At 35.2% G+C, this 17,040-nt stretch overlaps 1 protein-coding gene across 5 annotated transcripts in view; it reads right to left on the bottom strand.

Moving 5' to 3' along the window:
• The window catches only part of LOC113229218 (cadherin-99C), a 194,312-nt gene that overhangs the window by 36,017 nt on the left and 141,255 nt on the right, over window positions 1-17,040 (bottom strand). For all 5 annotated transcript variants that reach the window (XM_026462742.1, XM_026462741.1, XM_026462744.1 and 2 more), the window contains 2 exons: window positions 10,241-10,329; window positions 1,642-1,707 (listed from right to left, as the gene is read on the bottom strand). In XM_026462742.1, the coding sequence (XP_026318527.1) occupies window positions 1,642-1,707; window positions 10,241-10,325 (151 nt within the window). In that variant the 5' untranslated portion in view covers window positions 10,326-10,329. The remainder of the gene's footprint in view (window positions 1-1,641; window positions 1,708-10,240; window positions 10,330-17,040) is intronic.

Genomic DNA, 17,040 nt, shown 5'->3' with positions numbered 1-17,040 from the left:
GCATATCGCGATACCTCCAATGAACACTAAGCCAACTTCATTTTTGGACCTGTTCTGTTTTTATTTGGTTTTTTCTTTTTTTTTTTACAAAATTCGTTTTTTTTTTGTTCTTGTTTCTTTTTTTCACAGAATTCGGGGAGGGATAAGATTATATTTATATTAAACCGCCATATTTATTTACTAAGGTAAATAAATATAACGTCTTCTGTTATGTTTACAAAAATAACAGAAGACGACCAAAAAATAAAGATGGCGTAGTGTTCATTGGAGGTGTCGATCGGTTTGAACACTGTCACAAGTGACAAATCGTCATTTTTAGTTTATTAGTAATTTATTAGTATTCGTTTTGTTATGGCCAATTAATTCAGGAGCTACTTTGCGGAAATCCGTTTCAATAAAAATAGCAGTAAATTAATTTGCAATTCCGAAAACCCAATTGGACCTCTCAATATGTAAAGTCTAGTTATAAAACTACGTCCTGTTTGACCATTCATCATAAATCTTATAAGCTCCAGACTTCTTTCCACCTCCAACTGGGTTCATGGAATACTGCCTCCGTGGCCGAACGGTTACCATGCCGGACTGCCATGCAGAGGGCTAAGGTCCGGGAGAAACATTTGTATGGCCTACATTTATTTCTCTCGTGAGTTTGGGTGTAATTTGTAGTTGTCTATGTGTATGTCCATGGCACCCGCGACACATGGTTTCCCTAGTGCGGGGCTATGTTGAGTGCGTGCTTTATTATTATTATTAATAGCAAATTTATTTAGTTCCTTTTTTATTAAAAATACGTAATATACTTTTTTATTATAAATATGTATCCACATTATAAAGTTAGCTAATGTAAACCTTAACGACTAATTAGTAACTATATCCCTCACATATTTACTTGTCACCTTATTTTCCAGTTGTGTCTGGAGCTCGGTGTGCAATGAGCATCCTTAGGGCGCGTTTCCATTATGTCGTGAAATGAAATTGTTCACACATAGAACAATACAACAACTGTCGCAAACCACAAGGCCGAGAACCGATAAATTGTCGTCACGATCTAGTGGGAACAGCTAGACACGACAGTCATTCAACGATAAAATAAACGTCCACGACACAGAGTCATGATATAGCAACAGGCTAGACGCGACTCTCGTCCAACGATAATTTATTTATCGTTGGACGACTGTCGCGTCTAGCGTCGTAGCACGACGCGACGTCGTATTGTGTTTATGTGTAAGAGCCCTAAGTGTAGCAGCTAATAAATAATATGTCAATATGAACAACCTTTATTTATGAGGGGGTCTGAAAAAAACATTAGCTGTGCTATGTACTTGGGTTAAGTATTTATGGTATTTACTCACACGTAAATATGTATCGTGGAATAGCTGATTTATCGGCTTTTCATTGGTGTGTAGAATCACCCCCTAAAAATCTCATTTCGAGATTAATTTATAGGAACATTAGGTAATTATATGAACTTTTCTAAAATTAGTTCTGATTAGGGTGTTCTGGAAGTTATTTCCGTTGTTCACTTATCATGTCCGGCACATTGTTATTATTGTTACATAAAATACGTGTTTAGACTGTAAAAATAGCTCGCCGCTGTACTGAGGATACTGAGATTGTTAAATAAAAAAATAAATTACTTACGATTTCCTCTGCTCTCTTCTATGTCTACAATAATGCTAGACTGGCCAGTTTCCACTTCACATGGACCTGTAACAAAAGGATAATCATTGAAATTACTAATTTTATAGCGTAACTATACTGATAAATAAAATACGAATTTTCCTAAAATATATAAAATAACAAAAAAAAAGTTTTTTCCACTTTCACAAATATTTGTATTCGCTTGAGCAAAATCTATATGAAAATTCAAAATAATTTGATTCGAATAAAAAAAATATTATCATGGTAAGTAAAACATCGTTGTACCATCTAACTGTAAATTTTTTATAAAAATAAAATAGACCTCAAAAGTTCATGGAATTACAATTATTTGCCAAGTTTTATCGAAATCGGTTCCAGAAAAGTGCACGAAACCAGAATCATCACCTTATTTGCCACCCTTACATGTGGAATATTTCCTTCAAATTTAAATGGGAACAATACCGAGGTACCCTCTTTCCAACAAGAAAGAATCATCAAAATCAGTTCATAATTGTTATCGCGTAACATAGATAAAAAAATGCAGTCGGATTGAGAATTTCTTCCTTTTTTTTGAAATCGGTTAAAGAGATTTCTCGCTGAAGTAGTCAAATTCATGGACGCTTTAATCGAAAGTACAACTAAGTAACACCTTTATTATTACACCTGTACTGACAGCTTAAACACATTGCATCTGGGAATTTAAAGTAACTTCCTTTTATTCATCGATAAGATCAAAATATTAACTCTTCCAGCACTTAAATTTTACGATACCATTTCAGATCTATATAGATTATTTTATGTAGTCAAAAATTAATATATGCAAAAGAAACGGCGTTTATTGAGTTCTCAGATTTTTGCAACAAAACATTCTCGAGTTCATTGTTTTTGTAAAGAGATTTCAATTTTAAGAAATAGGTAAAACATTGAAAATGAAACTGTTTTATCGGATCTAAATAGCTTATGTTTGTTTATTCAAACAAACCAACGTCAGTCAACCGTGTCCATAGGACCTGTACTATACACGAAATGTCGGTTTATTTCAAATAAACTCTATAAATAAATAAATAGTAATATTATATATATTTAACATCATACATATTTTATAGCCAGATATATTTCTATAGTTTTATAAGCTAAGCAGTAACGTCCAATTACACTGAAGGCAAATACGGAAATCAACTTGTTCTTGTATACACATAAATATCGAGTCGACAGTTAAATGGTGCGAAGTTTCGCTTACCGTCGCCAGTTTACCGTTACTAATTAAAGTGCTGCTTACTTTAACTTGAATTTTCTATTAAGTGAAATTATTATTATTAGAATATAGACACCCGCGTTCGATCGAGTAATATTTATGATCGACATCGAGTATATAACCAGACGAGACAAAATGTCATTTAATTAGTTAGAAAACTACTCTGCCAAATCATTACGGTGACAACTGCGGTCCGATTGGCCAGCTCGAATTCGAAACCTTTCCCTTCAAATCGGCCAGTTTTACTTGAGTTTTGCTATAATGGACGAAAATTTAAAAATTACATATTTAATATTTAATTACCGATTCCGTTTGTTTAATAATTAGATATTTTGCTGTTTTTCCCACAACACCAAATGGAACAGCCCTCCATTGTGAGGACATTATCTTTATTACAATAAATACAGAATATTTTTAGAATATATGGAGTTGGCGCTGTACTATTTCAGATTTCTAATTTGTGATTTCAGTGCAAACGAGAGTTGATATATAAAAGTGATATAAGGCCCATTTGCCTGATAAGTTGCCAGGGATGGATGGCCTTTATTTCGTCTCTATTTACATATTTTGTTTATTGTACAGGGAAAAGACACATGCAGCACACGTTACAATGAACATATGCAAAGGTGAGCTTATCTCTATAAGAGATCTCTTCCAGCCAACCCTAACCCTAGCCGGGACTAATCATTGTACAACAAAATTTAAATTTAAATGAGAATAAAATATTAATGATGATTATATATATATAAATATATATATATTATATATAATCACCAGACATACACACATACATGAACTTTATATACGTAAATACATACATAAGCAGAATATATATTATAATAACAGATTACTTGTTTACAAATATGTTACCGATGAACTATCTAACGCGTTCGGTCGGAAGTGCTCTTTTAATTTGTGTTTGAAAGATGCCACCGATGGACTGTCACGAATGTCAGCAGGTAGTTTATTCCACATACACGCTGCACTTACAGTAAAAGAATTGTGAAAGAATTTGGAGTTGGATTGGGGATATAATAGTGTTCTAGTGTCACAGGTACGTTTTGGGCAGGTTGGGGAACACAGGTAATGAGGAAGCTGGGGTAATTTAAAATTTTATAAAGAAGACAAAGAACGTGCATATCTCGGCGAAGTCGGATTCGCTGAAGCCATTTCAACTTAGTCCGAAATTCAGAGATATGGTCATATTTACGTAAACCGAATATGAAACTGATTGCCAGATTTTGTAGGCGCTCTAGTTTGTTAAGCAGCTCCTCAGTAGCACACAACACAACAAACATCGGCATACTTGAGAAGAGGGAGTAGTAAGGACTGAGCAAGCATAGCCTTGGTGTTGAACGGTAAGAATTGAAGCCGTTTAAGAGAATGATAGGAAAAGTGCATGCGTCGATTAGCCTCATTTATCTGTGGTCTCCTGGACAGCGTAAAGTCAATTATCAGATCCAGGTTCTTTGTGTTTTCTGCATATGCAAGACTATTTTCGGTTATGTACTCGAGTACATAACTGAAAATAGAGATGATCGAAGACATACGCGATATTGACTACGGTCGAAATCCAAAAATTAGTAACCATGTCCACACTGCCTTCAACAGTGTCACAATTCGAAAATCATTTTTTTTTTTTTTGCTACGAGTGCATGCAAAAAAAGGGTAAATTACCCCGAAAAACGGGGTAATTTACGCCGTTTTTCGGTAAACATTAAAAAAATTATAACATCATTACACTCCGTTTAATATCAAACAACGGCAAAAAGCACTAATAACTTGGCTTATTACGAGTAAGTAATTACACGCCTGTCCTTAACAGTTGCAGTGCCACTCAGAATTTTAAATCGCAAAGATCTGTGGGGCACTACCACTGCGCCCGTCATCTTGAGAAGTTTACAACACACATTTCATCAGCACGTTTACCCTTCGAAACCGGAACGCAGTAATGCTAACATTACTGCTTGACGGCAGAAATAGGTAAGGTGGCAGTACTACCCTGGACGAACTCTTTCACAAGGAATTTTACCGCTACTAAAATTTATTACAGTTAACAGCATTTCACATCGATTTTTTATAGTAATATTATAATAATGGTTAAACATAATGACATCCTGTTAAAGTTTAAATTACTTTACTATGATACAGAGAATCTGGTTTTACAGTTCTCTTTACGACGATCTTTGAAAGAAAATATATAAATTATGACTACCAAAGCTATAACATTTTCAAGTAAGTAAAGTCAACAACACACTTAACTTTAGACTTTGGTTGGTTTGTGATAACAGATGATATAGAGTTGAATTTGGAATCCTAGCGTAAAGCTGGGCGTGTTGGTGACTGTAACTGTTGATCTCTTTGCTTACCGTTACCTTAATTTTATTGCTCTTAAAATCAGGCATTTCTTGCACCATGAGCATTTAAGTACAGTTCATTGTATCCATTATACTTAGTCTTCTTTTACTTACAAACAAACATACCATCACGCTGGAGAAACTTTCATATTTGATCTTTATTAGTAGCAGTAGAGCTCCTTGTGAAAGAGTTCGTCCAGGGAAGTACTGCCACCCTACCTATTTCAACCGCCAAGCAGTAATGTGAGAATTACTGCGTTCCAGTTTCGAATGGTAAAGGTGCTCGTGCAATTTTAGGCACATGGGACTTGTCAAGTTATGACTCAGAGTGACGGCACAGTGGCAGTGCCCCTAAAATCTTTGCGATTATAAGCAATAAGTGACACTGCAACTGTTATAGATAGGCGTGTCGCTTACCACCAGGTGCACGACTTTTTCGTCCCGTCGTCGCTTGGTATTATAAAAAAATATAATTTTTATTAATATAAGATTATGCGCATCCATCCACTACGCTCACAACATACCTTTTTGACATAAATACCCGTTCACCCTTACCACTTTTGACATGATCGTTTTTAAAAACGCTATTTGTATTATTTATCTTAAGATTATTATAAATCATTGTAATGAATTTTCAATTTAATTTATCTAACTAAATAAGACCTCAGGATATAATGTAAAATGACCACGTGTGTAATTGTTTTCAATAGTTTTTATCCCGAATTCAAAATTTTTCGGGTTATCTTCATTATCGTTTACAAATACAACATATAACTAACTCAGACTTTATTGACACAATAAGAAAATAAGCTACGTACGTACAAACACACACTTCAAACTTTGTACAATAATGAAGAAGCAACCTGAACAACTTTTGTAGAAGTAGAGCTCTTAGTGAGAGTTCCAGAAAAATACTGACACCTCATTTACAGTACAGTACAACTACGCGTTCAGAGTTCTGCTGCGGCTGCCGCGACACTGTAGTGCGTCAGGGATGTTCACGGATGCGAGCGTTGACGGCTTCGACGTGACGTTGCGCAAGCGCTGCGCCGCCGCGACAATGCGTAGGGTGCGCGCCAGCTGCCACAAACTCTTGAGAGTTGTTGTGCACAGATGGGACAGTGGACTGCTAAGGCACTGGTCCTCTCTTCATTTAAGTTTACGTACTAAAATAGTCATTGAAGTTTTTGCTGTAATACTAACATTTTTATGGATCTTGTTGTAGTCCGAAATAAATGCATGTTATTTTATTTTATTTATTTCTGCCAAGCAGTAATGTGAGCATTACTGCGTAACGGTTTCGAAGGGTAAATAAAAGTGCTGGTGAAATTACAAGCACTTGAGACTTGTCAGCTTATTTCTCAGAGTAAGGGGGACAGTGGTAGCGCCCCTCAAATCTTTGCGAATTAATGCTCTGAATGGCACTGCAACTGTCATGGACAGGCGTGTCGCTTACCACCAGGCGCGCAACTTGTTCATCCCGTCAATTGATATTATAAAAAAACCTCATAAATGACAAAAAATTGGAAAAACGTTTTTGCTTTTTTAGTATTTAAAACTATGGAACAAAAAATAATGCCTTGACCATAAATAGAATTTTTTTATCCCAACTCTGTAGCATAGCCGCGAGCTAAATCAATGATTTATAAATCTTTGTCACTTGACAAAATTTGTCTTGTATTTAATACAAGACAAATACCCAAGCCATTTATTAGTCTCGGCAAAATAGATCACAACTAAGCCGTGATTGTTGTAACCTTCATATGAAAACATAAATTTTAAATACCGCCTTCAAGGTGTGTCTGGGAAACGTGGTATTAATAACTAACGCACATGTTTATTTATCAATCTTTCATTCTATACAAAAATATAAATCCTTAAACGTTATCTTTAATTAGTACATGTGCACTCAATATGCTCATAAAATTTAGCCTACCTCCTTTTAAGGAGTAGCGGGTTAGTAAGTACCCTTATAAGTAAAGTGTCCAATTAGAAAGCATGGTAGTATGCTTGTTTTGGTTGCGTTGGGTTTACTTATGAATTGTACGCGTGCTTACGATCATTAGTTCAACGTTTAGTAATTAATTTTGTCAATAGATCGGTTTTTGCTATGAAGACATTATGGTTGGGCGTTAATACAGGTATTGCGTTCTTTGGTAAACAGTATACTAACTTTTATTAAGATTATCAGCGCAAAGTGGTGTAACCCATATTCGATTTCTTTTCTATAATGTTACATTAAATGCTACCAAAGTACTAACTAACATTAGAAAACTGGAATAAAATTTCATAGCGCTCACGCCGCGCGAAACCGAATTCATCTCCTGCTTTGCCACCCTGAGAGGGGGAATGCTCCCTTCAAAGTTATGTGGACCAATACTGAGGAACCCTCTTTCCAATAAAAAATAGTCATCAAAATCGGTTCACAAATGTGGGAGTTATCGCGTAACATACATACATACAAAAGAAAGAAAACACAGACGAATTGAGAACCTCCTTTTTTCTATTTAACTGCCTTCGTGGTCGAACGGTTACCATACCGGAAGTCACGCAGAGGTCCTCGGGTCCGATTCCCGGGCCGGGAGAAATATTTGTATGACCTACATTTATTTCTCTCGTGAGTTTGGGTGCAATTTGTGGTTATCTATATATGTATCCATAGCACCCGCGACACAGGGTTTCCCTAGTGCGGGGCTATGTTGAGTGAAAAAAAAATCAGTTAAAAAAAAATAGTCTTATGTCCATCTCCTAGGTCCCATCTATCTCTATAATAAAATTTATCATTAATTGGTTCAGCGGTTAAGGCATGAAAATGTAACAGACAGTTTACTTTCGCATTTAAATATTATCTACGATGGTTAATTTGTGTAAAATATATCTAACTCTAAACTAATACTAGTGTTAGATGCACACGTATATCGACGAGTGCAAAAGCAATAGTCGGTAAATAAACAAATAGATTGTGATTTCCATTCCATCGTTCGATGAATACCAATGAATCCATAGAGAGGCGGAACAACGACAAATTGTACGCTGTCATGGCTATGTTACAGATATTGCATTCTGCTTTATTGGACTAATAGCTTTGTGTTTAAATACTGTATTGTATGGGACCTAGGAAGTTATATAGAAATAAATTAGTAATTTGAATACGTGTTTTAATATTTTGTATTGTGTAGGTATAACTTTCTTATAAAAAAAACCGACCTCAAAAATTGGTGGAATTACAACTATTTGCCAAGTTTTATTCATATTCATTTATTCATTGCCACCATATGTTAGAAAAGGTCTTAACTTAAATACATGTGTTCATATGGACCCCGTTAGGGCACTGCAAGATTTAACAATTTGAGAGAGGAACTTAATATAATATTACCTACTCACTTTCACACATTCACATACCACATTTATATTATTATATTTACATTGTAATAACTATAATTTTATATTTATTTTCTACCTATACAATTCAAGTAATAATGGAATTAAAACATAATTTTTTTATTGACATCGGTTACCGAAAAGCACGCGAAACCGACTTCATCCCTAGTTTACCAAAATTCCTAGTTTACCAACTTTAGAGGTGGAATATTTTCTTCAAACATAATTCGCAAAGTTAATACAATAGTATATTAATTCAAAAAGTGGACTTTCTCAGAATCGGTGAAAAACTAATTACTCACTTCCCGCAAAAAATCGTTAAAATTTATGTATACGTTACAGTTTATTATAGACACAAACCATTTCCCAAATATATTTAAAAATAAATAGGAAAAAATTATTTCATATTTTTGAATATGGATTATTTTAGCCAGAACTAGCTCATATAAAGTGGGTCTCATTTTGAGTTAAGTACCCACATATCTTTTGATTGTTTTTTACAATATTCTAACAACGGTTTTTTTGACGTGTAGAGAATCAAATTTTACGTTCAAAAATGGTATAATATTAAATTTCACATATTTTGAGTTACAACACTATTGTAGTAGCAGTGCGATATATGGGACTACTACCGAGGCCTGTTCACAAATGCCGGGAGTTATCGCGTAACATACGTACAAAGCAATATAATGAAATTGAGAATCCTCCTTTTGTGAAGTGGGTTAAAAATACTAAGTTGTATACTTATTGCTTAACAATTTCTAATTAATGAAATAAATAAGTCACAAGATATTTATTTATCCACAAAACATAAATCATGTAAGCGAACAATTAAACAAGAAACAGTATAGTCGACAAAAAAAGGTGAAGACTCAGCATTGCTGATTTGCAGTCTTCACCTATAGCTATTCGCTTGCTGCATAAGACCGGCAAGCGGAGTGTATAGTAAATATCAAGTAATCAGAGGCGGTGTATGTAGCACTTTATGCAAAAGGTATAAAAATTTAAAAAGTGTAATAAATAAATTCTAAATTTCATTTATTTAGAGTTGCTAGGGGCGATCACAGACGAATTGCTATTCGATATCTGCACAGACAGGAGTCATTTTTTTTTTTACACATTTGAATAAATAATTGAAAATAAAACCCTGCGTACTTTACGTACTTTACTTAAGTGGGTTTCAACAGTTTCTTATCAGTTCGTTATTTTCGAATGATCTCGTGAGGCATAATTTCCATTGCGAATTTTTGTAACGAAATTGTAAATTATGATAATGAACTTTGTGAATTATGTAACGTACAAACTAGATACGCACGATAGCTGTATGAATTTCCGAGACTGTGCGAGAAATCTCCGAGAAACCAACTTGTTTGTTTGTAATTTGCACATTACACAAATGCCATAAAGTTAATAATGCTACGGTTATAAAAATTCGCTTCTTTCCCGATCCGATGCAATGTAAATATAGAGTTTTATAAAGAAAAAACACAGATAAGGATTACATATACCGAGACCAAGATCTTATATTCCATGGCAGAGCGCTTTTCTAAGGCGAATTAGGTGGCGGAAGCCATTTACTATAATAAGGTCTGTTTAATATGCTCACCAGGTGTCGCTGCCGTTTGCAGTAGAAATAACAGAAGAAGCCATATCGGTCGCCCATGCTGGATCAGCGCGCTCCACCGCGCCATCTCACTGGAACAAAAAATATTATTATAAATAAAAATTATACAATGTTAATTCAGAATATACATTAAGTATCGAGTTCTTATGTTTTCGCGATTGTTACACATAGGAAATTAAACAATTTTTTCGGTAGCTTAAAAATATTTGTTTTTGCAAACGTTTTGGGCCGCAGTGTCAGCCAGTCAGCCGTGGCCTTTAAAGGGCCCGAAACAATATTTTCATTTTCTATGTAAATTAAGTTTCAACATTATTTTAGTTCAACATCGGCAAGTAAACCAAAAAGTCAAATTGTCTTCCAACAATAAGGTGACCACAAATTGTGTTCTGCATAGTACAACAAAGCCTGCCAAAGCAAAACTTTGCGTCACAGTCAGTTGACCTGATATAACAAAACCTTAAACAAGATTACACTTAGATTACAGAACGATCCGAACTTTACCTTAATCCAAAGAATCCAATCACTGCAACAGCCTTGGCTGTTGGCAGTCCACATCATCACATTTATCCACTTAATGTAATTTACTCAGAAATCCTACAAGCTGCTTACAGAGCAAGAAAAATATGACAACATAAATTTCGCACGGTGAATATTTTAACAAGCATTTTGCTATGGATTCTTGAGCGCCAGTAATCTTGGAATTATACGGGATTTGTGGGGACAGTATTGGGTAAAGTTTATTAGTATAATCCTGAATACCTTCGCGCTTCTTGCGATTTGTTGTTGGTGTCATCATTCTGCCGATATCAGCTAACGTGCAATACGATATTCGTATCCGTAAATTTATTTTATAGTCCTGTAAGCGTATTTATATACCCTACAGGTACTGCAGTGCCTCTGACCTAGTGACACTTACTTATTTAAGATATTTATAATCTCTCCAACGAGAGCCGTAACCGTTTTACCATAAACTCACACAACACATCGTACAACTGTATCCATTTACACCGATTAGTTTGATCAAGTAACACCAGATTATTAAAAACCAATTTCTTTCACACACGTACCTCGTTAATCTAGGTTAGGTACATGTTCTGCCGTCGACATTCCCTGACCGGTTGAAAGTCGACCGCGTAACTCACAGCAAAAAGTAGTCCTAGTTGAATTAGCTATCGATATTATCTACCTCGGAGTAAATCATAAGAAAACGTTCCTCGCAGATACGACGTCAAGCACTGAGTGGGAGGGGTCGCCAATAAATAAGATCGAGCAACGTGACGATACAGCAAACCCTAACGAGTTAGATGCCAGCAGTATAAACTAGCTCTTGTACCGATTAGGGTTTGAAATTATGCTGAGTAATAGCGGGGCAGCATATAGCATTAATATGTCACGCCTCAAATTTGCATTCATAAGAGTTCTGTAGTTGTGTAAAGGCAACCAGTTCGCGGGCCCCTTAGCCATGGCTCTACATAAAAAGTGTACGTGTTCCATAAATAAACCCTTGTGCACTGCCACGCCCTAGACCTGTTTAGTATTTTTTAAACTGCGCTCTATCTTCTACATTTTTATTTCGCTTCCTAATAAAATCGGACTTAATCATTTGCATAATTAGGTCGTAATTTATTTGCGAACAATATCCATCGAATATTAATAAAAATGTCATATGATCAATTTACAGATTCGAAATGGTCATATTATAATCATTTTATTGTACTAAAAAAAACTTAACGATCGGATTTTAAAGTAAGAAAATCAGTAACTCATGCAACTTTATTACACTATCGAATTCATTGGTAATTAGAGATAAGCAGACGTTATGTTCAACGCTTCGTTTTTATTAATGATACGTGAAGAAGCAAGAACAGCTGCATACATTAACGATATTTTTTAGAAATAAGTTATTGTTAATCTTTTAAATTCTGGCCTTGATATACAAATATAAGCTGTTAACAGCATTACAAAGAATTACGAGTAATAACGCCTTAACCGACTACGTGTCGTCTTTAATCCTATTAAATGTCGACATACTCTGTTCTATAAATTCCTACCATTCTCGTAGAAAGTCGGTATTATAACGTACCATTGAAATTTCTACTTTAATACCCGTGTCATCCTATGCATTACAATAATTAATACGAAGACATTCAGTCATTGACCATTAAACGCTTTATGATTACCTCTAGATTCTTTTTTACATGATATCCACATTTGTTATGATATTTGGGTGTTTTATCCTCCGGTACTTAATTCACTACAGGGTCCACAGTGGTCGAAGTAATAGTTATCATTGATAAATATACCTTGATGCTGTAAAATACTGCCGCTCTAGCGATGTCGTGCATTGTGTTTGTATCAGAAACGCATCGAAACGTATCAAATGTCAATTTCTACCAAATCATTTATACAATGATTCTCCTTCGTGTTTATTTAGTTAATTTTAGTCAAAAATTACAGAGACAAAATGAATCAGCGTGGATAAATCGAATAATTATCGAATAATTATCAGATAATTTTCATGACAATTATCAAAGAAAATGTTGATAATTTCGAACCTTCGTTCGCCATAATGGTTCCACAGAAAATTAAACGCAATTTCGTTAATTTCCATCCTCCAGTTGTCTCGATTGATGTGTTTTTATGGTAATTTTATTACAAAAACTCAAGAATTTCTTTAAGAACGTTATTGTACAGATTAATGCTTCCAACCATTTATATGACTAATTCATAACGATTTGCCACGTCATTTAATATGAATCTTATCCATTATATTTTAAATAATTTTACTCTATTCAGCTTTAACTATAAAATTATGATAGACAGTGGTAGAAAACAGTTTTTGGCATATTTTATTGTGTATGTAAATTGTTTATAGCTTCGGTCGACAAGGTTTTTACATATTTAACGAGCGATGCAACACACATCGAGCCATCAAAGTACCAAGTTATTTCTTTACGACAGCCCTCGGGCTGGCTTAAAGAAGCAATCTGCATAAATGGACGCTTTTGGTTACATTTACTCTTAATACTTATGGCTTCACAGGCATATACGAAAAAAAAGACGTTTATTTACGTCACAATATTGCTGACCAATCACGTAAGGCGTACAACAGTCCGATGTCATCGTTATTCTGATTTTATACGACTTACAGTTGTCGTTGATACAGCCGTTTCTACTAATCCCATGTCATACGTTTTACATCACTGTTTTTACTAATAATTACTCCACTGTTTCTACTAATCACAGGTCGAACTTTTTACACCACTGTTTCTACTAATCAATTTTTTAAACCACTGTTTCTACTAATCATATTTAAAAATTTTTACACCACTAATTACTACTAATCACCTGTCAACCTTTTGTCAGATAATTTATAATGCAACCGTGTCTCTTTTTCTGGCAACACTGAGCCAAAAAGATAAAATACCGACCGAGCTGTCCTTTGATTTACGGGGCAAGCCTGCTGTACATAGAATGCATAAATAATGATTATTAGTGCTAATGCACTATGCACTGCCCTATCGCAAACTTTGTCTTTTGTCAACTATACTCGGGGTACTAACAATTTTTAAAATTGTTTCATGCAGTAATTAAAACGAGAAATTATCAACAGTACTATCTAGCGAAGCCATACACAAATCATAGGCCCAATTTATACTGAAGCGAATTTTTGTATCGTCCAATTTTGGCTCTATTTAGTGCGTACGTTACACATTTGCTCATAAACTTCATTATGCTATGTACAATATCGTCTCAAAAATTCGCTTCCATTCCGTTCCGGCGCGATAAAATTTGAGCCATAAAAATCTGAACAGCTTGACCTAAAATAGGAGATATTATATTAATTTTATCGTTTTTATACCGAGGTAAACTTTTAATCCCTTTACTTTTATGCCCGTTCCCACACACAAACAACTACATACTGAGCAACTATGGATATATATAATTATTTTTCTTTTTTACACTCTTTGGCATTGTTATTATTGCCTAGGAACCGAGGAGCGCTAAAAACGGTTAAATTATTCAGAACGTAAAATTTTAAAAATTAATGACTTCAGTCGTCTTTTGATTTTGATTAAACGTTCTGGTATATTTGGCTAGTGGTTCATATGTACGTTGTTAACATAATCCAGACTTTTCTTTAGGGTTTTTCTTAATATACCTATCAGTATAGACAAACTTATCAAATGAATTAGGATTTTAGTATTTTACGCAAACAGGAATCTTATTAACTTTAATCGTCATTATCATTATCAAATTATATAAGTCATCAGGTGAATATTCTTCAACTGCCTCCGTGGCCGAACAGTCACCATGCTGGACTGCCACGCAGAGGTCCAGGGTTCGATTCACGGGCTTGGAGAAATATCTGTATGGCCTACATTTATTTCTCTCGTGAGTTTGGCGTCCACGATACAAGGTGTTCCTAGTCCGGGGCTATGAGTAAGTGTGCGTTATAATATACAGACTTTATGACGATGTTTTCTTTTATCATTATCATCATCAACCCCGTCCCACAGCTGGGCACGTGGCTCTCCTGTGAGACGAAAGTTTAAGCCATAGTCCCGATGCGGGTTAGGGACTTCACACGTTTTCCGAGGGTTGTAAATCTTTTTCGGCGTGCAGGTTCACCACGTCATTTTTCTTCACCGAAAATTACATGGTAAATTTCAAATTAAGTTACTCCGAACTATAGAAGTTCCTAGAAACTCAGAAGTGTTCCTCGAACTCGAGCCTGGATTCGAACCCACGGCCTCCAGAGACGGTACATCAAATCATTAGGATAGCACGGTATCATTGAAGCACTTGAAATAATGTGTAGGAAGCACGTGATGTAAAAAGGGTGAATATAGTTGGAATAAACTCAGTGATACATATTCACATATCAAAATACAAGACCTCCTACATAAGAGGTAGGTGTTATCTCATGTATGCTATCACTGGTTTAAAGTAACATCAATACTTACTAATAAAACATTACATTTTAATACTCGGCTGGCGCTCCGCCATTATGTAGGAGTATCCACCAAGTGTGGAAAACTATAATTTTTGCCCGGAATTTGTATTGTACAGCGATTCCCCATGGTCCATTGTTTTAACGGACTCGCGGTCGACTCTTGCGCACGTACGAACACAATACTGAAGACCAATGAATGCTCTTCGGGAACTTTGTAAGTGGAAATATTTTACGAAGCTTTAGAGTCGTCTTATGTCTTTTCACATTGACGAGTGCTGTTCAATATTCATTTTATTTTGTAAAAGTGAAATTTCATAACTTTAACCCTTATCATATTCCTGTTTTGACTTACACTTACTAAATAACGATATACATATGCACAAACATTATCCGTCTGATTTCAATTCGTACGTTTCAAATCTTCCAGCATATTGTCAAAACGTTGAAGTAAATATATTTTTTCCAATGGGTTACTTCAAAAAAAGGATGAGATTTTCCATTCGATTGTAATTTATTTTTTGGTGTGTATGCTACGTGATTACTCAGACGTTTGTGTACCGATTTCGATGATTCAAGTTTGAAGAAAATATTCCACCTCTGAGCCTGGCAAATTAAGGGCTGAATCCGGTTAATTGGACTTCACCCACTTTCCGTTAACCGATCTCAATAAAAGTTGAAACGTTGAAGTAAATAAATTTTTTCCAATGGGTTACTTCAAAAAAAGGATGCACGGTGCAAACATGCACCACCAAGCTTTATCCATAATCCCTTATTTCTAGAACATATATTTAAACCTATTTTAAATTTAAATGGAAGCATTGAAATGTATGAACGTCTCCATTGATCCGAGACCGTTGGATGCACGTTATCGCATAACATTTCATCGTTTCCGCGTCCACCCCTCGATTTACTTTGCTAACGGCGATGATTGTTGCCTGTGCGCATTTCAAATGATCGATGTTTTATTGTAATAGCCCACACGCAAGTGAATCTATTAGGCTTGATATGCAACGCGTGATGTGGAATTAATTTTATGCGTGATCTTTGACAATGCTCTAAAGTTAGAACTGATAATTAAATGTAAGTTTTATGTCAGAATCACTGAAAGTATAAGACGCCAAGAAACCATAACCACTTTCATTTCTTGTACAGACAAGCTAGTTGTTAGCTTACAATAAGTATGTAAAACATAGTATTTTTCTTGTTAACGTTGCCGGTGTAAAACAACCGGCACTTACAATTTGAAAAGAAATACAAAAAGACGATTTAAATTTTAATAAAGTCGTGATATTGGAAATCGGAACGTCGAATGCAGAACCGGGTCTCGTGTAACGTGGCATTTAGCATTATCTCAACGATCTAATTAAATTACCTACACAACGTCTTAAGTAGTCTTATTCCTGAAGTCGCTTAGAACGTTCTTGCTGCGAGAGTAAAGTCATGAGCCAGATTAAAGTTTCTTGATCCCTCACGAGGGACAGGTGTAAAACACGCTTATTGAGCCTCATACCATAATGATCCTCGCATGCTTGCCGATAAAGTTGTGTTTCGAATAGGAATCGTCGAACATGATTTAACTTCCATTTTATTAGCAAACTCCTGAGCAATTTCGTCACAACTGTAAGTTTACCTCAGCTGCAAGACACGGCGTTATTATTTCCCAACAAAAAGTGTAAAGTAAAAAGGATCCCTAGAATTCGCCGCGATAAGTTTCCGGATAGGAAAGGCCACCCAGCAAGAAAGGATAGTAATAAATATCTGCAGACTATTCCATACAACAGGTCAGGTTATCTAATACTTGTTTCTATCGAGTAATCTCGACGCT

Source organism: Hyposmocoma kahamanoa, unplaced genomic scaffold (assembly GCF_003589595.1).
Source record: "Hyposmocoma kahamanoa isolate Upper Pololo Valley unplaced genomic scaffold, ASM358959v1 296, whole genome shotgun sequence".
Taxonomy (NCBI): domain Eukaryota; kingdom Metazoa; phylum Arthropoda; class Insecta; order Lepidoptera; family Cosmopterigidae; genus Hyposmocoma; species Hyposmocoma kahamanoa.
The sequence above is the reverse complement of the archived record's forward strand: the minus strand, read 5'-3'. Positions and strand labels throughout refer to the sequence as shown.